The sequence below is a fragment of the Heterocephalus glaber genome, unplaced genomic scaffold (genome assembly GCF_053883595.1).
Source record: "Heterocephalus glaber isolate CG9 unplaced genomic scaffold, H.glaber_assembly_v1.0 deba00001689, whole genome shotgun sequence".
NCBI lineage: Eukaryota > Metazoa > Chordata > Mammalia > Rodentia > Bathyergidae > Heterocephalus > Heterocephalus glaber.
Window position 1 is genome coordinate 8,908,271 of NW_028258414.1, and position 26,423 is coordinate 8,934,693.

Genomic DNA, 26,423 nt, shown 5'->3' on the forward strand with positions numbered 1-26,423 from the left:
AATAAGCACACGGAAGAGGTTCAGCCTCATCAAGGAACTGTGAATCCAAACCACTCTGAGATGAAACTGCCAACCCGCTAGGAGCGCTACCATCAGAAAGTCAGATGAGAAATGTTGGCAAGAATGTGGAGAAACTGGAACCTCGTACGCTGCTGGTGGGGTTGGGAAATGGCGCAGCCACTTGGGACATCGGTGTCCCTGTTCCTCAGTGTGAGCCAGAGCTGCCAGGGGACCCAGCAGTGCCACTCCTCGGCGTCTGCGCTACACAAGTAAAGACACAAATGTGAACGCAAACCCTCGTACACAGACTTCACAGAAGCATTCTTCTTAAGAGCCAGAAAGCAACAACCACCAAATACCCCATCGACTGATGAACAGTAAATAAAACAATAGAATATTATTTGGCACCCACGCTCTCCGATCACCACCTCCCTTGGGATGTCAGCTCCCTGCCTGGCCCAGGAAGGCCAGCCCAAGTGACAGATGCGTCAGGATAGGCGAATGTAATCCCCAGCAGGACACGGGACATGGAACTCCACCTCTCTTGGCCTGGTTTCCTCATCAGTAAGACCGCACAGTACAGATGAAATGCTTGTCCCGGTCCAGGTGCGGTCCGAGGAGGAGCTGCTCTTGCCCAGGATGCCCGCAGGGATCTCATGCACAGGGCTGGTGATGGGCAGGTCTTTCCAACTTCCTATCAAATCAGTCATCGCCCGAGCCGCGTTTCCTCCCCACCCTGCCTCCCCTCCGCTCGAGCCTGCCAGTCTTCCCCTCCCAGAGGGTCTCTGCTTGTCTCAGCGCTGGAGACGGTGGGGACAACGTGGCCTGACTTCCTTGGGGCCCTGAGACAAGCAGGGCCCTGTGACTGGGAGGCCCAGGCTGGGCACAGCAGCCGCCAGAAGGCCCGGCCCTGCCATCTGCTCCCCCAGCGAGGTGAGCGGCTTGGCGAGGAGTCGCGCTTGGCTGTGGCCCAGCAACTTGAGCAAGTGCCCACTGGGGAGCCATTTCCCTTCATGGGGAGAGGCGAGGGCCTGACCCAGCCCCGCTCCAGATGGCTTAGGGGGCAGTGAAACCAGCTGTCCACGGCTGCCCCACAGGTAGCTCGGCTCAGGAGAGAGACCGTGCCCGGTGGCCAACACCACCCTCCCCCCAGGTCTGGATCACTTCAGAGCTTCCTAAGGACGCCTGTATGAGGTGGGGACCCAGAGGGCTTGTCATATGGGGTCACATTGGGCCACATCTGGAGACACACACTCACATTTGCTCACACACACACAGGGCCACACACACTTAAGCACGGACATACATTTGAACAGCTAAATACACAGTCACACAGTCACACAGGCACACTCTCATGCACACACTGACACAAACACAGACACACACGCAGGTATATGTGTACAAGTGCTCATTCGCAAATGGACACACGCATGGAGACATGCACACTGGCATGTCAACAGCTCACACATGTGTGCAGTCTGGCACATGTGTGTACTCACACACACAAACAGGCTCACACGTGTGCAGTTGTATCTACGCCCATCCTCACCCTCAGGCAGTGGGTCTGTCCTGCATTAGGTCCACAGGAAATAAGCTGGGCTTTGTGGTTCACGGCAAACATCCTCCTAGGTGACCTCAGCCAGTCCCTGGCGTAGTGCTGACTCGCAGAGCGAGCAAGCCTCAGTTTCCCCACAGAGCTGCTCTGAGGACTAAGCGGGATAATGCACAGAAATTGCCAAGCCTGGTGGCTGAACACAGCAAGCCTCAGTAAATGATAGCTTTCATCCTTGGTACCACTAGCAATTTGGGACATAATAACAAGTCCGATAGCAACCCTGTGAGGTACGACTTTCCCCATTTTGTACAAATCAAAACACGTCCAGCACTGCAGAGCAGGCGAGTGAGCAGGACCACTGCAAGGGACTCCATGAGGCACCCTCTCGTGCCCCCAGGCCAGGAGGGGCGACCTTTCCCCACAGCAGCCAGTCTCAGGGTGCTGCGCGGCCCTGTTCATCTCCTAAACTCTGTCCCTTCGTCACACTCTCAGCAAATGACCCAGCTGGAAGGTGGCACCTGCCTCCTGCCAGGATGCCAACATGTCACTCAGGAGAAACGCTCTTGGACAACATCATCAGGGCCAGGAATAAGTAAAGCAGAAATGGCCAGGGCTCTCTGGTCCTGTAGCTTCTCAACATAATGGAGCTCTCTGGGGCGGGACCCACAACCCAAGGGCCCACCAGTGCAGGACAGGAACAGCACTGAGCCCAAGGTGCCCACCCAGTGGGACACAGTGGTATGGCACCTCAGGTGGACAGGGAGGCCACCACCCAGGTCCCTGACTGCCACCAGCAGGCAGGCAGGCCTGGAGCCACACACCTTCCAGGTACTCAAAGGAAAGTGGAAATACATGTTTTCATGCAAATCTCCTGGCTCACATGTCTTAAAAGCAAAAGAGGAGCCAAACAGATCAGCAGCCAACAAAGTTGTTTACTCCACCACAGCTACAATCTGGTACTGAATTCTACCTTCTACATTGATGAGGCAGAAACATGGCGACCTGGGTGGCCCTACGGGGACGCCCATTTCAACTCAAGGGGTCTCTGCCCTAGGGAAGGAAGAGGGACAGTGAGGGTCCCCCCAGAGAGAGGGGTGCTCAGTAAAGTCCAGGCCACAGCAGAGAGGTGCAGAAGCAGATCAGGGTGATGGCCCAGGCCAGGGACAGGCACCCGCCGGAGGGGACACGAATCAAGATTAAAACTAGGAGGCCCAGGGCCGGGGATTTAGCTCAGTGGTTCCAGCACCTGGCTTGCAAGTGCAAGGTCCTGAGTTCGATCTCCGGTACAAAAAAAAAGATTAAAACTAGGGGGCCCACTGGACAGTGTGGGTGCTTCTGGGTTTGTTTGCTGGGTCCCAAGCTCTGCTTTGTGACTGCACTGAGGTCTCCGTGAATGTTATGGCATGGCGGGGCTGCCTCCATCCTCAGGGGAAGGAGAGGGCAGCCACTTTGCTCCTCCAAGAGAGGGAGTTAGAGTCATCCCAGCCCCCAGGCTCGTCCACGCACTGGTGCTGAATGGTCACATCCTAAAGGGGCACAGTGTCCCTCCAGGCCAGGCAGGTACCACACTTCCTCTCCAGGGAAGGAAGCCTCCAGCTGACATGCCTCCTCAGCCCTCTCCTTCCCTGAAAGCTCCAGATTGCCCATCCCCTTGTGTGGCCCTTCCCTGTCACCTTCAGGGAGTGTGAGGCTGTGTCTCAGACCTTGTGTCACCTTTTTCCACTGGAATGTCAGTCCCTGGCAACAGGCTGGGTTATAAAGATCACAACCCTCAAGCCTCAGCTCAGTCACTTACAAAGGGAGAGCCACAAAATGCCACCTCAGTGGGCTTTCTTGCTGATGAGACTAGAGACAGTAAATGAGCTATCAGCTAGCCGGGAGTAGTGGCACATATCTGCATCCCAGCACTCTGGGAGGCTGAGACAGGAGGGTCACAAGTTTGCTTAGGCAACTTAGTGAGACTTTGTCTCAAAACAAAGAAGGGCTGGGGCTATAACTCAATGAAAAGGCCCTAAGTTCAATCCCCACTACGGCAGAGAGAGAGAGAGAAAGAGAGAGAGAGAGAGAAGAAAGAGCAAGGAAGGAAGGAAGAAAGGAGGCTCTAAGCCTAATAATGACAATGCCAGACTCCTTGCATCAGTCGGCACTTTGAACTTGAGGAAGGAGAGTAATGACCCTAACAATGGTAATGATCAATGACTTAGGTTTGTACAGCACTTTGAAGTTTGCAAGCACTTTCACAGACCTAATTTTACATCATCTTCAAAATCATCCTTATGAAAAGTAGCAGGGGATGAAACAAAGTAGGTAAAATGCAAATAATCACTGAAGTGGGCAATGCAGGTAGGGGGGCCACATTCTCCTGCTCTCTCTACCCAGGGCCTGTTTGAAATGTCCCATGGTAAAGACCTTTTTAAAAACCACTCAAGTACGTAAGTGAAGTTCAAGGTATTCGCATCACCAGTCCTTTTTCTTTGAGACAGGGTCTCGCTATGTATTTCTGGTCACCCCGCAATTTCCCAGACCCTCGCCCTATCTGTGCGCTGGAGTCCACACATCTGAACTGGCCCTGGTCACTCAGCCCCGAGGCTTCCCCTGCTGCTGGGCCAGGCTGGTCAAGGCAGGCAGCAGGGTGTAGAGTTTCCTGTGCTGTCCAAGGCTCAGCCCCAGGCATCTCCGAAGAGTCCGCGCAGCCTGGTCCTCTGCCCCTGGCCTGTCAGCCCCTCCAAATCCAGGGCTATGGCCTTGGTTTCTCACTGGCACTCCAGCACCGTGGGCAGCTGGACGCTGACTTTTGCCCCTTTATCCTCCCATGCCCCAGGGAATGGGGCTGCCCCTGGCATCTTTGGGCTCTGACCGGGGGCATCAGAGGGCAGAGAGGGGAGGGAGGCTTGCTGTGCTCTGGCCCGGTGCCAACCAGTGCCGCACTCTCCTGCCTTGCTCACTCAGCCTGCCCACAGCTGACCAGGTGAGGAGCAGTATCGCCATCTTACCGATGAGGAAACTGAGGCCCAGAGAGGTTACCTATCTTATGGATGGCACAGGATAGGAGAGTGGAGGAGTCCGAAGGCCCAGGCTGCTAACAAGTGTGCCACCGGGTTTCCACAGTATGAATGTCACTCTCCTGGTGTTGACCAAGGTGGGTGTGACCCTCCAGGCAATCACACTGTCTGCTTTCACACAGCCCCCAACACCCTAGCGGTTACCAGCATGCCTGATCACCACACGGGCAATGCTGCCAGCACCGTGCTGCACATGCTGTGTGCCAGGCCCTGCTGAGCCCCTAACCCATGCTCCCAGCAGGATTAAAAAGTTCAGGTGGGGAAACTAAGGCTTAGCGAGCAAAAACAAATCACCCAAAGTCACTAGAGCACATGCCTGCCCTCCATCCTCATTCCCAGAGGGCCCGGCTCCCTTCCAGCCTAACTTGGCCAATCTGCACTGCTCTCGGCCAATCACTGTTATTCCTCTCAGCAGGCTGGTGATTGGCTTAGGATAGAACATATGACCAACCAGTTCTGGCCAATGAGATAGGAAGAAGCCTGCTGGGAAAGTTTCCTTGCTCTTTCCTCACCCCCCCTTTTCTTATTTTTGGAGACAGGGTGTGTCACTATGTAGTTCAGCCTGGCCTTGAACTCACTATATAGCCCAGGCTGGCCTCCAACTCACAGCGATCCTCCTGCCTCAGCCTCCCAAGTGCTAGGATTACAGGTATGCGCCACCACACCCAATTCTTTTTTTTCTCTCTCTTTAGTAAATTCAGTCTGGGCTACTTAGGCCTCACTATCCACACTGAAATCATATTCACCTCTATTTTAATTTTTTGCACTGCTGGGAATCAAACCCAGGGACTTACACATATTAGGCTAGCACTTCACCACTGAACTACATCCCCAGACCTCATTGCTTACTCTTAAAAACAGATGTCCAGGGCCAAGGATTCAGCTCAGTGGTGCCGACGTCTGCCTCGGAAGTGCAAGGTCCTGAGTTCGATCCCCGGTACCAGAAAAAAAAAAAACAGATATCCATTAAAAGATGGGCACCTCCTTCTTCTACTAGACATTTCTGAATGTGATGACTGGAACCATCGCAGCCATCTCACTACCATGAGGTGCTCCTATGAGACTATGCCAACTGAAGAGAACAGCCAGAGAGGTAGAAAGGACATGGATTCCTATTATTTAAGCCTCTGATATCATGCTTTTCTGTTAGTTGCAGTCTAACTCCCACTGCCAGAAAGAATGTGCACTTCAGTTTCTGGGGCTCTAAGCATCAAATTAGATTGAGGCCGGGGGTTTAATTAGTGGTGCCGCCACCTGCCTCACAAGCACAAGGACCCGAGTTCGATCCCCGGTACTAAAAATGAGAAAAAAATTAGATTGAGTCTGGGTCCAGAATTTGAATCCATAGGTCACCCTGAGACTGAGTGTCAGGCCACCAACCTAGACAAACCCAGGGAGGGATTTTTGACCTTGGCCTGGCCTGGTGTTCTAGGTTAGAAAACCAGGTCAGGCCCCAGACTCTGCCCGGCACCCATCCCTGACACCAAGCCCTAGGGACAAGAACTGGAGTCCTTCATCGAGCGCCCCACCTTGGAGGGAGGATCCCAGAGCCACCTCTCCCCTTGGGAACCAGGTCTCGTTCCATCTTCCATTTCCACCGCCTTCCTCTGCCACTGCCCCATAAATCTCCAGTTTATTAATCCCTTACATGAAGCAGTCGGTGTGGGCTCCTGATTTACTCCCTGTTCATAAAACACTAAGAAATTAAAGATGGAAATTACCCACAAGGACACCAAGCCTCGCTGGGGAGCCCCAGAGTAATTCCTGGCCCCGAACCAGGTCCTCTCCACCCTCCCACCTTCGGGGCCCCAGATTCGGGTGACATCATCTCATTGTCCAGGCTCCATGAGCAGGGGGGGCTTCCCATCCCACACCTCTCCACCCCACTCTGCACAAGGCAGGATGGGGGCCGCGGATGGGGTCCCCTGAGACCCACTTTTGGAAGATTTTCCTCTTCCTAAATCCCTTTGGGAGGAAAAATGAAGTTGGGAACAAAAACTCAGGGTGCTAATTAAAGCGATTCAAATGTCAAAATATGTACTAAAGCTTGAGACGAGCTGGCACAGAAATGAAACTATTTTAAAGTGACTTTGCCTACCCACAGGTCTCGGGATCCTCCTCACCTTGCAAGTACCTAAGCAACACCCCCAGGAGCCCCAGCTTCCTGGAACTCCGATGGTCTCTATGGTCCAGCGACCCTGGGTCCTCCTCCCACTGTCCGAGAAGGCCTCAAGGTGGCCGAGCTCCTGTGCCTCACACTGTGCCCTGCAGCTGGCTGCTCTGTCCCTCAGCTGAGGGACAGCCACAGAGAGATGTCAGAACCCGTGTCAGAGGCAAAAGTGCCCTGCCCAGCAGGCCAGTGTGCCTTTAGCTCTATGCCATGCCTCAGACAGTGCTAGGTCCTGGGTCCCTGCTCCTCTGGTCTCACTGGTTATAAGGCAGTAAATCGAGAGAACAAAGTTGGGTTGCTTAGCCTCAAGGAGGAGCGAAGTTCAGGGAAGGCTTCCCGGAGGAGGCGGGCTGTGTCTGGGCTGGCGGGTGGTGGAGGATGAGGAGTCGGCAGGAGGGTGTTGCACTGTGAAAGCAGCAGGAGCTACCCGGAGGTGAGTGGCATCGCTGGGTACTGGGGGCTGGGGCAGAAGCAGCTTGGTGCCACCAAGGCCTGAGGGGGAGGCGGATTAGGAAGAACGCCAGCTGGGCCCTGACTGCTGTGCTAATGAGTTCTGACTTTATCCAGAGGGCAACGGGGATCCATTAAAGGGTTTCCAACAGGCGGGGACATGGGCCTGTTAGCACTTTAGAAAGATCCTTCTGCCTGCCTCGGGGAGCACAGCCTGGGGAGAAAAGGAGGGGGCCTTGGGCAAAGGCGGTAGGAGTGGGGAGAGGACATGGCCCATGCGGACTAGGGAAGGGCTGTGCTAGAGCAGCCAGAACTCCCGTGCTCTGGCCCACAAGCGGACCCCGGGAACCCAGGCCCACCCAGGGCCAGTGGCTGTTTGCAGGCAGCTTCCCCAACACCCCCAACTACTCAGTGCACCCTTCTGCCTCAGCCTGGCCTCCAGCTCCTCTTCCTCCCCTGGACAGGTTGTCCAATTCCCCCAGGGAGAGAATGGAGGAGGAACCCGAGCACCCCGGGAGAAGGACACTTGTCCTTGTCATCTTGTACTGGTGTTCACCTCAAGCTTCATTCCTGGGTCCTGGGCGGCCCTGTGGCCTGGGCCAACGCACCCCTTCCTCTTGTCCACAGGCTCCGGTTCAGGGCACCAGGCACACTGCTTAGCGTCTGTTCACCCCGCTGGATGCACTGCCTGCAGACAGGGCCACCTACACTCATCCCAGAGGCCAGCGCTACCCCTGATCCACACAGGAGCTCCAAGAGGCCTGAAGAAACTCCCAGGGTGCACTGGGATGAGGTGGGGGTTTCCCAGGGTGCTGCCTGCCCAGAACAGCTGTGGCCCTGACAACACTGAGTCCCACAGCTTGTCTTCCTTCAAATCACTGCCCCCAATAAAAGGCCACCAGGCTGCACAAATGATCGCGTTGTCACCATTTCACCTGCAAATAGGGAACCTGGCCAGCGTGTTCTCAGGACCTGACATAGCCCTGAGCAATTCTCATTTCATCCAGCAGAGCCGCAACAGTGGCTGCCATGGCACAGGTTAAGAAACACTGAGCCCGTGCTTGGTGTGGCAGCGCACTCTTGTAATCTCAGCACTTGGGAGGCTGAGGCAGGAGCACTACTGTGAGTTAGAGGCCAGGCTGGGCTACATAGAGTTCACAGTGGATTACACAGTGGGACCCTGTTTCAAAAAAAAGAAAAAAGAAACTACAAATTATCCTTCGAGATCCACCAGCCTACAGAGAGGCCTAAGTGTGACCTTGGGCAAGGTGGTCCCCTCTCTGGTCTGTTTCCTCATCTGCAGAGCAGGACAAGAAGAGGATGCCCCTCCCTCTCAGCAAGTCATGCAGCCACTGGCACCTGGCACCCTCCTGTATGAAGCCACTGTCCTGCTAGGCCTAGCCCTATGTGGAGGGCACTTCTAGCCGGTGCAGCCTCACCTGAGAGCGGGGAGGGGAGGGAAGCGAGGGGCTGATCTTCCATGTAGGAGTATAAATTACAGCAGGAAGCTTCCTGGGTTGGTGTCTTCTTTGGCATTAGAAGGATCATTAATTATGTAGTAAGTGTTTGAAAGGAAAAGACATCAGTAGCCTATAGGATGCATTTGCATAGTAATAGAGGATTGATTGGATGTAATATCTATCGGAGGGCTACGGGGGTTCAGGTCCCCAGGCCTTGCAGCAGCAGTAAATCACAAGCACCAAAGCCTCGGGGACAGTAAATAACAGCATCCCAATTGCTGAAGGACTCTTGGTGCCTGCTGATGACAGCCAGATGGTCACCTGGCCCGGAGCAGGGCAGGGAGCAGCCCAGGGCCTCAACCTCGGCCCCAGGGGCCCAGGGTTTCCGGTTGGGCAACTCCTCCCCATAAGCCCCTGCCCACCTGAGGCTGGGAGCCGCTTCCTAAACCTGGATTTCTCTGAAGGCGCTTGTGCGATTCCCCCGGGAGTCAACTGCCAGCCTAAAAAGGAAACGCAAGGGTTGCTGCTTGCACGCGAGTTGTGGGTCCTCCTTTAATGAGGAGCCGGGAAGACCGGAGAAAAGTGGCTCCCACTCCTGGGGAAACCAAAGCCCCCAAAACCCTGCAGGCTGGAGCCTGGGTGGCTGCCCCAAACCGCAGGGACCGGCTCCTCCCTGAGTGGCAGCGGCAGTCACAGCAGCAGTCACTGTAGGCCAGGCAAGGGCCAACTCACCCAACACTCCCCGCAGCCCGGGGTGGGAGCGGCCACCACAACCCCGACAGGAGGCGCGAGGAGACTGAGGCTCGGAGCAGTGCGCCTACACAGCAACACTGCTGCCCTCGCCCCTCCTTCCGGCCCTGGCCTCCCTTTTCCTGGGGGTCCCTAACCTAACCACTACCCAAACCCGCAGCCCCGCCCCCACCCCACACTGCCTCCTCCTTTCCTGCTCTTCTTCATCTTCCTAACCTTCAAAGTCTCCATCATCTAACGTAGTTTGTTTCTAGCTGGGCATCCCCCAGGAGAACGTGAGCGTCACGGGGAAGGGGTCCGCCCCCTTAGTGGTCACTGCTGTACACTGTCCTTAGTGGACAGCTGGACCTGGCACACAGCACTGTTGAATGGGGTGGAGTCGCACATCCAAGGTCGCCCAGCTTTTGAAGGGCAGAGCTGGGTTCAAAGCGAAGTAAGCGCTCACACCTCACCAGGAAGCACTTTCTCCTCTCTGGCTGAGACCTGTATGGGGGTCATGGGTTTGCTTTTCCTGCTTCCTGCCTCTCCTCCCTTTTCCTCTCCCTCTCTTTGCTGGGAGTCCACACCCCCGGTCCCCCCATAAAGCAGCAACATGAAGTGTTGTCTCAAACTCTGTTTTCAGGGGAACCCGTGACCTGCTCAGCCACAGGTGGCCCCTGGTGCCCAGTAGGACCTTGCTCACAGTAAAGAGGTGCAAGAGAAACTGCGTGGTGATGCAGGCCTGTGATCCCAGCACTGCGAATGGGAGGCCGAGGCAGGAGGGTACCAAGTTTGAGCACAGCCTGGGAAACTTAGCAACTTAGTGAGACCCTGTCTCAAAATAAAAAATAAAAAAGTGCTGGCGGTGTAGGTCAGTATGAAGGCCCTGGGCTCAATCCCCATTACCACCCCGAAAATCCACAAGAGCAGACAGACTGCTTGACTTTGAGGAGACTAGATCCTGCTGATCTCTCCACCAGGGGACAGAGGGGCCCTGGATCCTTGAAGACACAGAAAAGGATTCTCCAGCTTTCTGAGCTGTCTTTGCAAATGCTTTCACTCAGAGAAGGTGACAGCAGTTCGAATCCCCCTGAACTGGACTTCCTGAAAGACAGTGAAGGAATTCGAGCCCACTCCCTGTTAATCGGAGGGGATGTTGATGCACAATTTATACTAGAGTGTAAAAGACATACTATTTCTAACAAGCCCAGTGGGGACTGGCAATGCCGACATCTGCTGAGTCTTTTCTGTATTCCAGGCACCAAGCTAAGCCCTTTACCTGCATGGTTCATTTGATCTTCACAGCTCTAGGTATCTTTATTAATATTAGGTTATTAGCATTTCCTTTTGACAGATGAGGGGAGGGGCGCTAAACAGGTGAACCCACTTGTCACACATGCAGCTAGTAAGCAGCAGAGCCAGGACTCAATGCAGTCTAAAGAGGGCACGTGGTCGGGAGGAAGACCGGTGTGGCCTTTAGGTGTCCCGTGTGGCTTCAGAAACATCACTAATTATGCAGAAGGTGCTTGTCTGTCTCCTTTGTCTCCCTCAAGGCCAGCCCCGCCAGGGACAGGTAGAGGGGCTGAAGGTCCCAGGTGTCCTTCCTTTTCCCTGGACAGAGAGGTCAGAGGGGGCCGAGAAGCAGGCGACAGACCCAGGCTGGACACTGCTTGTCCCTGGCCAGGAACCTGAGCGGAGCCATTACCGTAGCTGAGAAAATCGTTCCCTGCTGTCCCAGTCCCTGGGCCTCTACCCATGAGCCAGGCCCTCTGCTCAGCGACCATCACAGTGTCCCCTACACTGGAGGTCCGGGGAGGCGAAGTGGATGGGGAAGAGGGCTAAGGGGAAATCAGAGGCTTCTGGGGCTTCCACCCGGCCCCAGCAGCCCAACTGTGGGAGTGAGCTCTGCACCAGAAAGAATAAAAGAAAAAGAAAAAAAAAAAATATCCTCAATATAATGACCTTCAAAGAGAGCAACTACATTTTATCTTGAAAACTGCAGAACTGAAAGCTGGGCCTATAAAGACGATGCAAATGATATGCAAACACAAATGCAAATGGGCCGGGGCTGCCACTCAGCAGCCTCCACGCCCAGTGCCTCCAGAGGGAGGTTGAGGAAAGCGGACAGAGGGCACTCAGGGAGGGTACAGGGACCCCCGAGGTTTGGTCGGAGGTGACAGGAGGTGAAGGGGTGACCAGGTCTGGGCGTTCTGCACTGTGACGCTTCCCCATCCTGCTGAGATCCTCTGGTCACACTGGGTCTGCACTGCACACGCGTGTGCACACACACACACACACACATGCCTACACACCACACTCAGAAACAGACACATGCATAAAAGTAGACAAATACACAAACACATGCCCAAACACCAAACATGGATGGACACACGCCCACTCCGACCAGTGCAGCCCGCCAAAGGGGTTTGTCTGGGAAAGAAAGAATTCTGTGCACCCGACACCAATGCTGTGCCCATGGAACAGCCACTGTGCGCCCTGATTTCACCTTCCCAAAGCAGTGGTGAGGGGTGGGGCTCACATCCAGCAGTCACTGACCCTCATCCAACAGGCCCAACGGTGACCCAGACACAGGGGCAAAGAGCAAGGGAGACCTAAAGACCTGGCTTTGCTTTTTTTATTTGCTTTTTTCTTGGCAACGCTAGGCAAATGCTTCTCCACTGAGCCACGCCCCAGCCCAAGACTTAACTGTACCTGGTGAGGCCCCTCTGATAGCCGGGCATGATGGTGCACACCTGTAATCCCAGCACTCAGGAGGCTGAGGCAGGAGGATCGCCAAGAGTTTGAAGCCAGCCTGGGCTATATAATGAGCTCAAGGCCAGTTTGAACTACATAGCCAGATCCTGTCTTCAAAAAACCAAAAACAAAACAAGAGCTCCTCGGTCTTGCTCCAGCAAAGCCTTCCCCACACAAAGTGTGACAGAGAAATAGCTGTCACTTCCTACCTCTGCCCCGTGGTGACCTCTCTAGTCTTTAACCTCCTGTGGCTTCCTCAGCCGCCCAGTTCTTCCATCCCCATCCTGCTGCAGCTCTGGCTAGGGGTTCTCCGGGATGCAAACCCAAAGTAACTCTCCTCTATGCAGAATCTAATTTGGAAATGTGGGGGAAGAAGATCTCTCTTTTCAACCCAAATGGGACAGAAGGCTAGATTTTTTAGTTGCCACCTGTCTCTGGGTGAATGTTCATAATAGAAGGATGACTCTTTCCCCAAAAGTATACAAACTTTAAATGCCACCCTGCCCACTGGCTCCTACACACACACACACAAAAAGAAATGTGCTTTTCAGAGCAAAGAATGAATAAGCGTTCTCACTTCCTGCCATCAGCTCAGAGTCATGCTGGGTGAGTCACCCACCCTCTCCTGGTCCCCCTCTACTTACCCCTCTACTCACTGGCCCAGACCCTGCAGCTATGTCCCTCTCCCGCCTTCCAGGCTCCGGGACAACACAAGAGCCTGAAGCCCTGGAGACTCTACTTACGCTGGGATCTGAGAGGAGCTAAGGCCTGTGCCCAGCCAGGCAGGGGGCAGGGTGAGGGCAGCCCCAGGGAAGTGGTCACCACACCCCTGGGCCTCTGGGCCACCAACCTGGGACACCATGCACCTGGGAACCCAGAGAGCCTTGGAAAGGAAGCAGCTGGGCGCAGGGCAGCCTTAAAATAAAGGCCATGATTATCCAAGCCAGAGGAGCTGCAAAATGCCAAATCGTTGTATTTTAGGGCCTCAGACTCCCTTTCCAAATTAATATTCATAGGGACTGACATGCCATTTATTTGCATATGTAGATTACTGCTCACCTTCTGCAGGGTGTTTTTATTTATTGTATTATTTTAAGTTTGGATGACACAGCATGCCCGGCAGGCAGGGGAGGGCAGGTCCCAGGCCAGGATGGGGTTGAAACAATGTTTGCTTGAGGCCAGGTAGATCCCAGAGGCACCAGGCCAGCCACCTCCTCTGCGACCCCCAGGGCCAGCTTCCCTCAGGCACCAGGGCTGGGGTGACCTGGTGCAAGGCCCCTGAATCACCTAAGACCTGCTTCTGAGGGTGATAATCTACTTTACAAAGTTGTAGGTCACAAGTCAGGAAACAAACACACTCCAAGAGTGTCCCAAACTGTGAAACCCTGACAGTGGCAGCCAGTTACTGCTCCCGCCCGTCCTCCCTCCAGGGAAGGAAGGGGGTCGCCTGTCTCTGTCATCCAAAGCCTTCTGAGATCTCGGGACCTTTATTCAGTCCTCCCCATTCACCCCTCTTCCGCATCAAGTATCAGGACTTAGCTGCTCCCCCAGGAAGTTCAGAGTCCACCGTGAGAATCTAGAAGTTTCCTGAATTATCCCAAAGTCAGTCCTGGGGACACAGTGAAACAGTGAGACACAAGGAAAAGAAATTAGAGGAAGGAGCACCTGGGGAGGGGAGACTGTCAGCAACAAGCGGGAGATAAACGCTAAGAACAGGCACTGCTCCTACCGCCCCCTGCTGGTGGAGAGAGCTCTGCACACCGCCTGGTATGCTCATCTGACTTCACAGGTCTCTTATAAGGTGAGTTAAAACAGTGCCCAAAAATCTCTGAAAGTAGTCCCCAACATACATACACTTGGGCCGGGGATTTAGCTCAGTGGTTCCACCGCTTGCCTCACAAGCAAAAGTACCCGAGTTCAATTCCTGGTACCAAAAAAAAAAAAGTAAATGCTCGTTTTTTCATTATGTTGTATACCTAAAATGTACCAATAAAATTAATTTTTTAAAAAGACACATTTGTTAGTTTTATTCCCTTCCCCCAGTTGAAGTTAAGGTGGAAAGGATGATTTCTCAGGTAAATATTCTATTCTTGTGATTTATTAATTCAATGGCTGCACACTGAACTGCCTAGCATGTGTGGTACCCTCGGTTCAATCCCAACAACACACACATGCACACACACGGTACAAGAAGGACCCACCCGACCCCTCCTTCGAGCTCAATCAGAAAGACAATGGTGCACCATGACACCAGCACGGTGTGAAGTGAGGACCCTGTGTGTGGCGATCATGGTTACAGATACCTGGGGACAGCTGCAGGCACTGGTAGCACTAGTGTGGATGTGGCTCTACCACAGGTCTCCAAGGAAAGGATGAGTTTGGGTTCAACCATGGTGGGGAGTCCAGCGGCAGGATGGGGACAGGGATGTGGGCAGATTGAGGAGACAGCAGTGTGCACAGGAAGACTGGGCTTCACCCAGTGAGTTCTATGAGAGAAAAATGTACGGCAGTGAGCCGATACATATCATGCTTTGGGATGCCCCAGAAGCAAAGGAGATGGAAGATGACAGAGAACAACAGGGGCTCTGGCCCCACGGCCACCTCTACGCTAGAATTCCCACACTTGTCCCCTTGACAGTGGCCTACAGGCGGCTTGGGACACGCATGTCCCATGCGCAGACATGCACCGTGCCCCCGGGGGACAGACAGGGAGGAGCCTAGCAAGGTGGAAAGAACCCAGACAAAGGGGAATTTTCATGGCAGCAAGGAGACATAGCCAAGAAACATAATGGAGACAAAGGGGCATCTGGTCCTCCAATAGTGGGAGCAGGGCTGGGAGTCTGCTAAGCTTCTGAGCCCGAGCTTGGGGAAGACAGTGAGAGAAGGCTTGAGAGCCCGGAAGACACTGGATCTCATTCTAAGTGTGTAGACCTCAGGATGGAAGCCAGGCGACCAAACACCACTGCCCAGGACAGCATTCGCCCAGCAGCTGCAACCTGCTCAGACAGCTGGTAAGGCACCAGGGACCGAAATCCAGGGCTCCAGGGCTGCCTTCCAGAGCCCTGCTGGTCAGAGCCGACCATATTTACACTATCAAAGCTGCTATGATTGCAGAGACAAGATCTTATTTTAGCCAAAAGTTTCCACTGAGAAAAGAAGAGCAAGAGGAAGTATGATGTGGTGGGCAGAAGGAGCTGAGAACCCACCCATACTTCCTGGGAGCTCCGTACGCACAGCGAACCACCTCCTCCAGGAAGCCTTCCCTAACTACTTCGGCTCCCATGGACACTACTCCTCCTACGACGATTGGTCTGAGGGTCCTAATTATTTACTTTGTCTCTGCTCTCTAGTTGATGGTCACATATCTCCTGCATGAGGTTATAAATTCTTTGATGTCCACTGTCCAATCTTTAAATAATCTTCTACCTCTCTTGTACCAATCAAATACTATTTTGAGCTCATTTAGATTCATCTTCCCAGGGCTGGGGATTTAGCTCAGTGGTTCCACTGCCTGCCTTGCAAGCGCAAGGTCCCTAGTTCAATCCGATACCAAAAAAAAAAAAAAAAATCATCTTCCCAATAAATTCCATTGTATACATGAGTAAACTGAGGCACAAAAGGTGAAATACTATGCCCAAGGGCATATGGTTGAAAAAGAATAGAGAATTCAAACCCAGGTCTTGAAATCTACAGCCAGAACTATTGATTGTTCTTTCCTCCTTTCTAAAAGCATCCTACTTTAGTTCCTCTCTGAGGCCCAACCAAGATGATTATGATAACCTCCTTCTCTTGCCTGTGGTTAGTTTAAGCATGACATGTGATTCCCCATTTCCAGCTAAGAAGACTTGAGGAAGTCTGCTCAGGAATTTCTGGGAAAGGTTCCCCTCCTGCCTTTACTGCCTGCACACAAGATACTGAGAACGAAACAGCTGGAACTGTGGCAGCCATCTTGTGACCTTGAGAACAGGAAAGATGAAAAGCACCTGAGTCTTGGATGATGCTCTTGAACCACTGAAAGAAAGAACCTTGACACAGAAAGAGCCCGCACCTGTTGGTAAGAGAGATACTAAGTTCCTTATTGTTTCAGCCAGTAGTAGAGTTCAGGTTTTCTGAGGCTTGCAGCACTGATACCCACTCCAGTCAAGGGCTCTCATCACTACAGATACATGAGCTAACCATTATGGACAATATGTAACAAGTCCTATTCCCTGCCCTCATTATGCCTATCCTGAGGTTGGGTGTCCAATCAATGTTCGATCTGCATTTCATTAATTGATTCTCCTCTTCCTCACCGGTTACATGGGACCTGTTCCCTCATACTTGGACTGTGATCTCAACATCGCTGACCGGGTCCTCTGGCATTGTCTGCTGCCACCTCTGAGGATCAAGCTAAAAGCAAGGCACTTGTGCTCAGCCGGAGAGACCATCAGCAGAAACTCCTCATTCCTAAATATTTGTTCTTTGAAATGTCTTTCTCAATTAGACCTCACCCAAATGCTTGAGAGTCAGGCTGAATTCCAACTTCCTGCTTCACAATAGACATGTTGAGCCTGCATAATTAAGGCAGCCGCTTTATTTGCTATAAAAACATGGATTTTTTTTTTTGCTCCTTCTCAACTGTAAAATAATCAATAAATAGAATCCTGATGAAAAATGCCAGCATGTAGGAGAACAACTCTTTTTTTTTTTTTTTTTTTTTTTGGTACCAGGGATCGAACTCGGGTCCTTGCGCTTGCGCAGCAGTCAGTGAAACCACTGAGCTAAATCCCCAGCCCTGAGAACAACTCTTTTATGATTCTTTTCTTTGGGGGCTAATTAATATATTGAGGATAAACTGTACAGTTAGATTTATTCGATAAGTGAAGTTGAAACAAACTCTCTTGCTCCTGCTGAGATACAGCTTTACATCAGAAATGCAGGCAAGACAGACAGACAAAATGTTGCAAAACATTTTGAAATCCACCACGAACACATCTGTAAACTTGTGATGCAGGCTTTCTATATGCTCTCTGCTCACATCAGCTGTTCAATTTTTTTTCCCTGTCCCCTAAGAATACACTGCCTGGTGTCTGTCAGATGAAACCTGGCTGGTCCCATGAGCAAGAGAAGCCACCTCTCGGACTTCCCTCCTTTTAAATGAAGACGTGGCTCTTTGGACAATGACCATCCATGCCATGAAAATTTCCTGAGGGGTCCTCAGAGCGGATGGCACCTTTTCAATTATGACACTGCTGTAACAAACCCCCACCGAGCCACAGGGCACACAGACTACATCCAACACAGGACGCCTATATATTCCCTAATTATACTGCAATATATTCTCTCTGTATGTACACTGATGAAGATAAAATATTCTTTTAATTCTATGGCCACCTGGGGGGAGGGGGAGGGGATTGTATACCACCAAGTCCCAGAATTCCTGCAGCTACATTGCAAACCTGACCCGGAGGCTCTCCCCTTTGCAGAGTTTTAGGGAAACAGCCAGCTTCCCCCATTCCACCACACTGGTTCTCAAAGCACAGTTCCAGACCTGCAGCAGCAGCATCTGAGAACTCTTGGGAAAGGCAGAGCACTAGGCCCACTTTAGAAAGCCTGAATTAGGAACTCTGAGGTTGGAGATCAGTAATCTGTTTTCACAGGCCCTACCCGCTGACATTCAAGAACTACTGGTCTACATAACAGGCAGAGAGTATCATTTTAACTTGAACCGGACATCAGGAATCCCTAGAATCTATAAGGGCTAGGCCCCTCTTGCTGCATTTAGGGCTCCATTTATCCATCTGTACAATGGGGCTCCAGAGCTACCGAGCAGCTACAGATGCTGGAATTTAAGAGGCACATGGTTACCTGGCACCTGTCTCTATGGATACCTGGAAAGATCGCTATTGCCAACACTCACTGGCTCCCTCCTGCTGCATGCTAACTGGAGGAAGCTCTGCAGAGCAGTTCTCCAGTGCACAGCTAAGGTCATCAATGGTAACCAGGAGCTGGGGGTGGGGCCAGAAGCCCACAGAATCTCCAAAGCTCATTGCCAGCAGCTGCCCGTCTTCTACCTCGGAGCTTTGAGCCCCTCGAGGGAAGCTGGGGGCTGTCGCTGTCTTTGCTGGACTGTCCCCCTCGGGCAGCTCTGCAGATACCCTACAGCTAGACAGCAAGCCTATGAAGCACAGAGCCTCCCATGACCACCATGAGACTCGGGACTCTTGGAGTCTGATTCGCGGCTATGTCCCCAGGGCCCACAAAGGGGTCGGTACAGAGCAGCAGTTCCAGAACTATCAGGAGACAAAATCTCCCTAGTAAATGCCCTGCCCGTAGGAAGCCCAAACACCTTCAATATCCAGGTCCTCAGCTATGGTTGGGAAGAGGCAAAGAAATGATCGAAACCCTGGGGGACAAGGAGAAACGGAAAAAGAAGCAAACGCCAGATTATTTCCAGCTGGTGCCACAACCCTCAGGCTCACAGGAGCTGACTTCCGGGGCAAGTGCCCACCCTGGAGCAGAAACAGAGGATGCCCAGGCAGGGTTCTCAGCTTGAGTTCTCATTGGCCTTGACCCTGATGCCCTTTGTCCAGCTGCTTAGCCAGTCTTTCAGCTTTCCTCCCTCCCTCCAGTTTTCAAGCCCTAGGGCCCATTCCTGCACTTGTAAATCTACCCAAGGCTCAGATCCAAACCCTCCTTTCTCGACTACCCCTCACCTGGCCCTCCAGGAGCTCTGGCATCTGAGAAACCCCCTCTTCGAGTCTGGCTGCTAGATGGCTGCTCCTTCCCTGCCGGCTCCACACTATGGAGTGGGCCAGGCTGTGGGTTCCACTTACCCAGGATGCCAGCTCAGGCACAGGCTAGGTCTGCAACCAAGGGTCATTCTTGAGTGTGCAGGGCACAGATTCAGAAAGAGGACCCAGAAGCCAGTCCTCCCTCCAGCCTCACCCTCCCAGCCCTCCAGCCTGGCTTGGTCTGCAGCAGCCTGACAGGGCACGGCTGCCTGGTGTTGAGAAAGTGGTAAAGTCAGCGTGGAGTGCTGGAAAGGGCCCTGATCTGGGAGCCGGGAGACCTAGCTGGCCTTCTCTTCCTCCCTTAGCCAGCTCTGAGCGAGTCCTCCCACTTCCCGGGGCCCCCATCTGCGTATCCGTGGAATGGGAGGGAGAAGCCTGTACCGCAGTTGTAAAGACTTCATATTTCTAACGGCTTAAACAACATTCGAGCAAAGAGAGCGCTGGTGCGTGCTGCCCACCAGGAAAATTCCGCCAAAGCGCAGTGGGTGGTAGGTTCAATGTCCTGGGCACCATGCCCAGCCTGCAGGGGCGAGGTCGCGGTGACCCTCTGCGCAAAGCCCCCGGCTTGAGCCCCCACTGCGCTAAATCTGGCACGAGAATCTCCCGGGCAGTACTCAATCTAGAGGGCTACGAGGCAGAGGGCTCCCCTTCTCGGCTGGCTTGGGTTTCTGGGCTCGGGGAGCGCAGATCAGCGCCCGGGCAAGCTCAGGGAGCCCCGCTGGCCGTCGTGCGCCGCCACCTGGCCAATACCTTAACCCGTGTTTCCCCGTCAGAGCGCTGGAGGAGAGCTGATGCTCGGGTAACAGTCCCCTTGCCCAGACCCCAAAGCGCCCCCAAAGCAGGACAGCCCTGTTCCATCCTCTCCAGAAGGGAGCCTGAAGCCAAACCACTCTGACAGATTTTTCTCGAGAGCCTGACCAACAGGGACGGAGTCTGCCAGCCTCGCGGAGCGGGCCAGAGGGACTGAGCGAGACGCGGCCGCCGCGGGATGGAGCCCGGGAGCCCAGGCCGGGAGAAGCTGGTGGCACCGGGCTCCGCGCACCCGGGTCTCTACGGCGATGGCTCCGTCCCACCCCGCAAACATCCACGCCCGCGAGGCACGATTCTCCTATTTTTAAATCGTGTATTTCTAATAAAGTAGAAAAATAAGCCAAGTCCTGGAGGAGGGCGGCTGCGCTGGACAGCTCCACGGGGCCCCTCGACCATTCATTCTCCACATCCACCACGGCCGCCCACGGCGGGGCGAGAAGTTAGGAACTTCGAGCCCGGATCCTGGAGCGCACGGGGAGTGACTCGCTTCTCTTTTAACTTCGGGAGCTGGGGTCGCCGGCGAGGGCAAGAGCTGTGTGAGAAGAACCAGGCCACCCAGTGGGCTGCCTGACGTCCTGGACTCCCCACATACAAGGGGAATGCACTCTGCTGCGCGACTCCTCGAAGCTAAGCGCGCGTGGACCGGCCGGGGATCAGTGGCGCGAGACGCACTCGGCCAGGGCTCGGACCCGCACGTGTCCCCGCGCACCCCGGAGGCTTGGGCGCAGGAGTCCCCGGCTTCCCGGGCTGGGCGCTCTCCCCGGGACACCCGCGCCGGCCGCCGCTCTCGGGTCTCCCCCGCACGTGGAGGCGCCGCGGACGCTGCGTCCTGATTGCGGCCGGAGAGCGCATGCCTGCCCACGCCGGGATGCTCCGCGCGCCGCCCGGACCCCCCACCATTCAACGCCTCTCTGCGCCAAACTCGGCTTCCGCAGCCCGGAACCCAGCTGGCTGCGCCGCCGGGGACCCACGGAGCAGGTGGAAAGTTAGTCTCGGGGCTGCAGAGCCCCCTCCCCAGCCCTGGGACCCACACCACCGCCTCCTGGCGTCGCCGGCGCTCCGGAGCTCCGCGTCCAGGCGGACCCCACCCAACCACCTACCTGCTCCGGCGGCCCTCCCAGGGCTCGCCAGCTGGTCGCGCGATCTGGTCCTCCTGAGCCCGAGCCGCCGCGATCGCCGGGCCGGGCGCAGGAGCCACGAGCAGCTGGAGCCGGGCAGCGGGCGGCGGGCGAGTGCGTGAGCCGGAGCTGCTGGAGCCGGCGCCGCCGCGAGCCACCCCCACCCCGAGCTCGGCCCCTCCCTCCGCCGAGCCGCCCTCCTCCCCGCGCGCCGCTCCCGCCCTCCTGCCCCCCACCCCTTCTTCCTCCCGTCTCCCTCTTTGGTCCTTTCAGACCCTGCTTCACGCGCGCGCGCGCTCTTTTTCCTGTCTCTCTCTTTGGCTCTCCTTTGGATTCCTTTTTCTCTGATCCACCTCTTTCCAGCGTCCCTTCTCCCCTCCCCCTATCATTCTTTCTGCTCTCTCTTTTCTCTATTTCTCTTTTCTGTCTCCTTCTCACCTCGCGTCTCTGCTCCCCCTGCGGGCCCACTCCCTCTCCAAGAGAGATGGGGTGGGGTCCCACGAGGGCCGAAGGAGACCAGGGCCTTTTAACAAGCCAGGGACAGAGGGACGGGCCAGGGCTGGACCTCCATAAACATCTGGACTGGATTCGAGGCATTAAGCAAAGAACTCAGTGGCAAGACCAAGCTGGGCTGAGTGACACCTGATGGGAGGAGGAAACTGAGGCCCAGAGAGCAAGGAGCTTGCCTTGCTGAGGTCGCGGCAGGGGCAGGGCCCACGCTACAGCCTCATGGGGTTGTGCAGGGTCCAGAGCCAGGGACCTCCCCGCAGCAGGGCTCCTTAGGTCCTGGATGGCTGCAGCACTCCCAAGGGAAGAACGCCTGGCCATCACCTCCTGCACCCCTGCACCTGCGGGGCGCGCTCATTCCGGCAGGGGGGCTCATAGGGCACAGAATTTAAGGGGGCGCTCAGCGTCAAGGCCATGCAAGTGCAGCTTCTGCACCTAAGAATGAGCACCTGCTTAAATTCAGCACCTGGGAGTCTCCTTGCCCCAGCCTAGCCTTGGCTCCTGGGCAGACTTTGGGGCTGCCCTTCACAGCTGTCTGACCTGGCACGCAATTCCCCACCTGAGCAGGAAAGGGCTGGGTTAGATACTCTTTAGGGCTTCTCCAGCAGTGGATATCATAGATGCCATGTTCCGCCACTTGGTAACCTCTCTAGCCTCAGTTTCCTTACCTGTAAAATGGGAACAGTAACAGTACTGTGAGCCCTTTGAGAATTAAACCAAATAATTCACCAAAGCTCAGCTCCAGGCACATAGGAGCACTTGGCAACTGTTACCGATTAATATTAAACAGGTGGGTTTTGCATATCTTCTCCCTGACATTTGCCTTTGGGTTGTAAGTTCCACTTCCCCCCATGCCGTCCTTCCACTTATAACTCCAGGGGTGGGGCAGGCCTTCCTGCATAACCAGCTCTACCCCCCATGTGTTGCTGCCTGTGCTAGGGACTGCCCGGTCTTCTGCCATACTCTAAAAAGCCACATAAAGCTGCACCTTCCCCACCCAGATGGCAAGGCTCCAAGAACACACATCCTGACAGAGCCAGAAACACTTTTAGCAAATCTCCCTGAGAGTCAGCAAGGGGTCACACTGGAGCCCATGCGCCATCACTCACTCGCTGGCCTCAGAGCCTACATTTGGGGGATGCCACTTTACACGTTCCTTGTCCATGTCCAGCCCAGCTGCACTGAGGGTTTCCTTTGGTTTATTATTTTGGTTCTGAGGATGGAACCCAGGGCACTCTACCACTGAGCTACATTCCCCAGCCCCTTCTCATTTTTATTTTGAGACAGAGTCTCACTAAATTGCCCAGGCTGTGCTCAAACTTTCAATCATCCTGCCTCATCCTCCCAAATCTTCCCTGGGATTACAGGTGGTGCCACGTTACTCACCTTTTTTTGGAAGTTGTAACATCTAAATCCATGCCACTCACCGAAGAGCATAATCTGAGATGAAAGTATACCTCACCCTGGACTCAATCGCTGATAACACACATACACATACACACACACACACACACACACACACAGCCCACCATTCTGAGGTATAAATCCTGCTATCAAAATATTTACACATCAGGGCTGGGGATTTAGCTCAGTGGTTCTGCCACCTGCCTTGCAAGTGCAAGGTCCTGAGTTCAATCTCTGGTACAAAAAAAAAAAATTTACACTCCAGCCAAGTGTGGTGGTGCACACCTGTAATCCCAGCACTCAGGAGGCTGAGGCAGGAGGATCATGAGTTTAAGGCCAGCCTGGACTACACAGCAGACCCTGTCTCCAAAAACAAAACAAAGCAAGAACAAACCTGCACTCTGACGGGCCAAGAAGATACATGGTAAAGAACACAGAGAGGTGACCAAGAAAGGCCTGGGAGATGCCCATGACCAAACCCATGCCTGCTCCACTTGTCAGCTCTGTGACCACCTTGGAGGCCATTTCTGCCCCGTGCACACTTCTGCCAGGACAGCAGGATTACTAGCTCTGGTGACCCAGCTGGGAGGAGCCTAGGAATGAGTTGCCTTGCCGGTGGGCCAGGGCCCAGGCAGAAAGCTGCACCCCTTCCCTCCGCCAGGAGCAAGGGGATTCCCTCTCTCCTGCCCTCCCTGCCTCTCATGTTGGGGAACCACCTTTCTCTGCTTCTTCTGCAGAGCCAGGCTCAAAGCCACAGAGGACTCCCAGGGATGGCTGGGGTTTATTAAGTGCAGGGAAAATTCCAGAAACTTTAGGCAGAACAGGATGTAGTAGAGTGCCTGGGTGAAATGTCTGTCTCTGGCCAGGCCCTAAGGCCTTTACAGCCCTGTCCTGTTAACCTTCAGATCTACTGCAAAGCCTGTGGTAGGGCCCTGCCTTGTCAAAGGAATATCCAAAGGAAGCCAGGCCTGGTGGCACATGCCTGTAATGCCAGCACTAGGAAGGCTGAAGCAGGAGGACACCTTCAAGTTCCAGGCCAGTCTGGGCTACATAGTGAATTAGGCCCCTGAAGTGCATTGCAAGGGTCTGGGGATTTAGCTCAGTGGTTCTGCTGCCTGCCCCGAAAGGGAAAGGACCTGAGTTCCATCCCAGGTACAAACAAAACAACAATAAATAAATCAATAAATCAATAAATAAATAAATAAATAAAATGAAGTGCATAGCAAGACTCTGTCTCAGAATAAAACAACAACAACAAAAAAAACAGGCATGGTGGCAAACAACTATAATCCCCAGCACTAGGAAGGAACTCACTTCAAGTTCAAGGCCATTGTGGACTACATAGTGAGTTCAAGGCCAGGCTGAACTGCATAGAAAGATCCTGTCTCAAAAAAAAAAAAAGGATGTGCAAAGTATCAACAGTTTATTAATCAGGTAGACACTGATGGCATTTAAACCTCACAGCAATCCTGCATAGCAGGCACTGTCCTCTGTTTACACAGGGGAAACTGAAGATTCAAGAGGCTAACTTAGCTGCTTCCCACACCCTTTTATTTTTCATTTGGGAACTGAGTCTCCCCAGGTTGCCCAATCTGGGCATGCATGCCTGTAATCCCAGCACTCTGGGAGGCTGAGGCAGGAGGATTGCAAGTTTGAGCCCAGTGTGGGGAACTTAGCAAAATATATAAATAGGGTGTCAGAGATGTAGCTCAGTGCAAAGGCCCTGGGTTCAATCCCCAGCGCCAATCAATAAATGAATGAATGGTAATTTACCAGATAAAGCCACATAACCAGTAAGCAACAGAATCTGAACTTGAACAAACCCAAGCTTGTTCAAAGTTCTTTCCTGGATACTGGGGTGTCTTGCACTGATTGGCTGGGGACCAGGGCCCAAACCCAAGGAGCCCTCTCCCTGACTGTGCCTGCTCCAGCACAACCTTCAGCAGGGTGACCTTGAAACCACCTCAGTATGGGGACCAAGGCATTCCCGTTCCTGGGAAACTCCCAAGGCCCAGGGTCTAAGGCAGTGGTGGTGAACTCATGGCACGTGCCACAGAGGGCTGTTTATATCACTGAAAGCTCTAAAAGGTTCATCATCCCTGGTCTAAGGTAACCCACGTGTCACACTGACACGTCTGCAGGTGCCTGGTGCACAGTCCTACCCGACACACCTGTGCACACACCAGCAAGCCACAATTCCCACCCCCACACACTGCCACTTCCACCTCCCTTAAAAACAGGGCGGGGGAGGTGAGGGCCAGAAGGGAGCCCCGTGGGAAGACTTTCCACAAGCTTTTTATGAAGCCACAACCACCAATCGAAGTCTTGATTAACTTAGTTGTATTTATTAAATTGTGTTCAATATTTAATAGCTTTGAATATGGATTGAATATATAATGAGATCGGTGGAGCTTATTTGTGTGTAGCCGTCAGAAGTAGCGATTGCTTGGAATTGAAAATTGAGTATGTGACTCATTCTCAGAACCTAGAGCTGGAGAGCGCCACTGTACATTTTCTGAGTTTGTTTCAATGATAGTTTATTGTTATGACATTATTAGGTATTATTTATTGGGATGCGCCACTATTGTAACCTACGTTATTACACAGTCTGAGAAATGTGGTGTCTAGACAGAATTTCCTTGCATCTAGGGAAAACTGGATTGGGTCTAGATCTCCCTCTGTCATGTTTACCAGGGAAAGGGGCCAAATATGATACTAGAAATTCATTCTTTTGTTTTCAGTACTGAAAATTGGACCCAGGACCTTCACACTAAGCTATATCCCCAGCCCTTTCTTTAGTCTTTATTTTGAGACAGGGTCTCACTAAGTCACTAAATTGCCCAGGCTGGGTTTGAACTTGTAATCCTCCTGCCTCAGCCTCCAAGAGTGTAAAGATTATAATTGTATACCACCATGGGCCGGGGATTTAGCTCAGTGGTGCCGGCGCCTGCCTCGCAAGTGCAAGGTCCCGAGTTCAATCCCCAGTACCAAAAAACAAACAAAAAAGATATCTTTAGCCAGGGATTTAGCCTAGTGGTTCCGCTGCCTAACTCGAAAGCGCAAGGTCCTGAGTTCAATCCCCAGTACCAAAACAAAAAAAAACAAACAATTTTGGGCTGGGGATTTAGCTCAGTGTTCCGCTGCCTGCCCTGCAAGCAAAAAGACCTGAGTTCAATCCCTGGTACCAAAAAGATAAAATAAAATAAATAATTGTACACCACCAACCCGACTTGCATTCTGTCTTAAGTCCTCAGTTCTCCCACAGGCATAAGGTGACCTGGACACAATCCAAGAGCAGGAACTGTGCTTTATGCACTGGAACCCAACAACATGAATTTGTGAATCTTCTTTATAGAAATGAGAATTGGATGCAAAAGGCAGCTTTCTGAGGCATCACAGGTCCCTAGAGGATGTGAGATTCTGGAAATCAGGGAATGAGTTTAACATACCTGTATGTGTGGATTTTACAGAAGTTAACAGTTATATATTAATGATGCTGTTTGGCTAATAAGTCATTATGAAATGCATCTGTTAGAGGCAGAGTTAAATCACTGGAAATAGTCCTCTGGACACAGCAGGCCGCAGCCAGCAGGACATAAATTGCTTACCCACAAGACAGTGGTGCCTTCCC

The 26,423-nt window shown here is 53.3% G+C and overlaps 1 protein-coding gene across 17 annotated transcripts in view; it reads right to left on the minus strand.

Annotated features, from left to right (window-relative positions):
* Window positions 1-21,038, minus strand: part of Megf11 (multiple EGF like domains 11) — a 300,131-nt gene extending 279,093 nt beyond the window's left edge. For 11 of the 17 annotated variants that reach the window (XR_015446493.1, XM_013076212.3, XM_087199058.1 and 8 more), the window contains exons 1-2: window positions 20,864-20,944; window positions 5,467-5,538 (exon numbers count right to left, since the gene is read on the minus strand). Coding sequence is in view for 1 of the 17 variants with exons in the window: in XM_087199054.1 (XP_087055180.1) it covers window positions 18,996-19,042 (47 nt within the window). In the remaining 16 variants the exon portion in view is untranslated. Of the gene's footprint in view, window positions 1-5,466; window positions 5,539-18,995; window positions 19,894-20,863 lie in introns of those variants that run through there. The other 6 variants (XM_021237045.2, XM_013076211.3, XM_087199057.1 and 3 more) reach the window with 5 other exon arrangements.
* Between the last annotated feature and the right edge of the window lie 5,385 nt (window positions 21,039-26,423).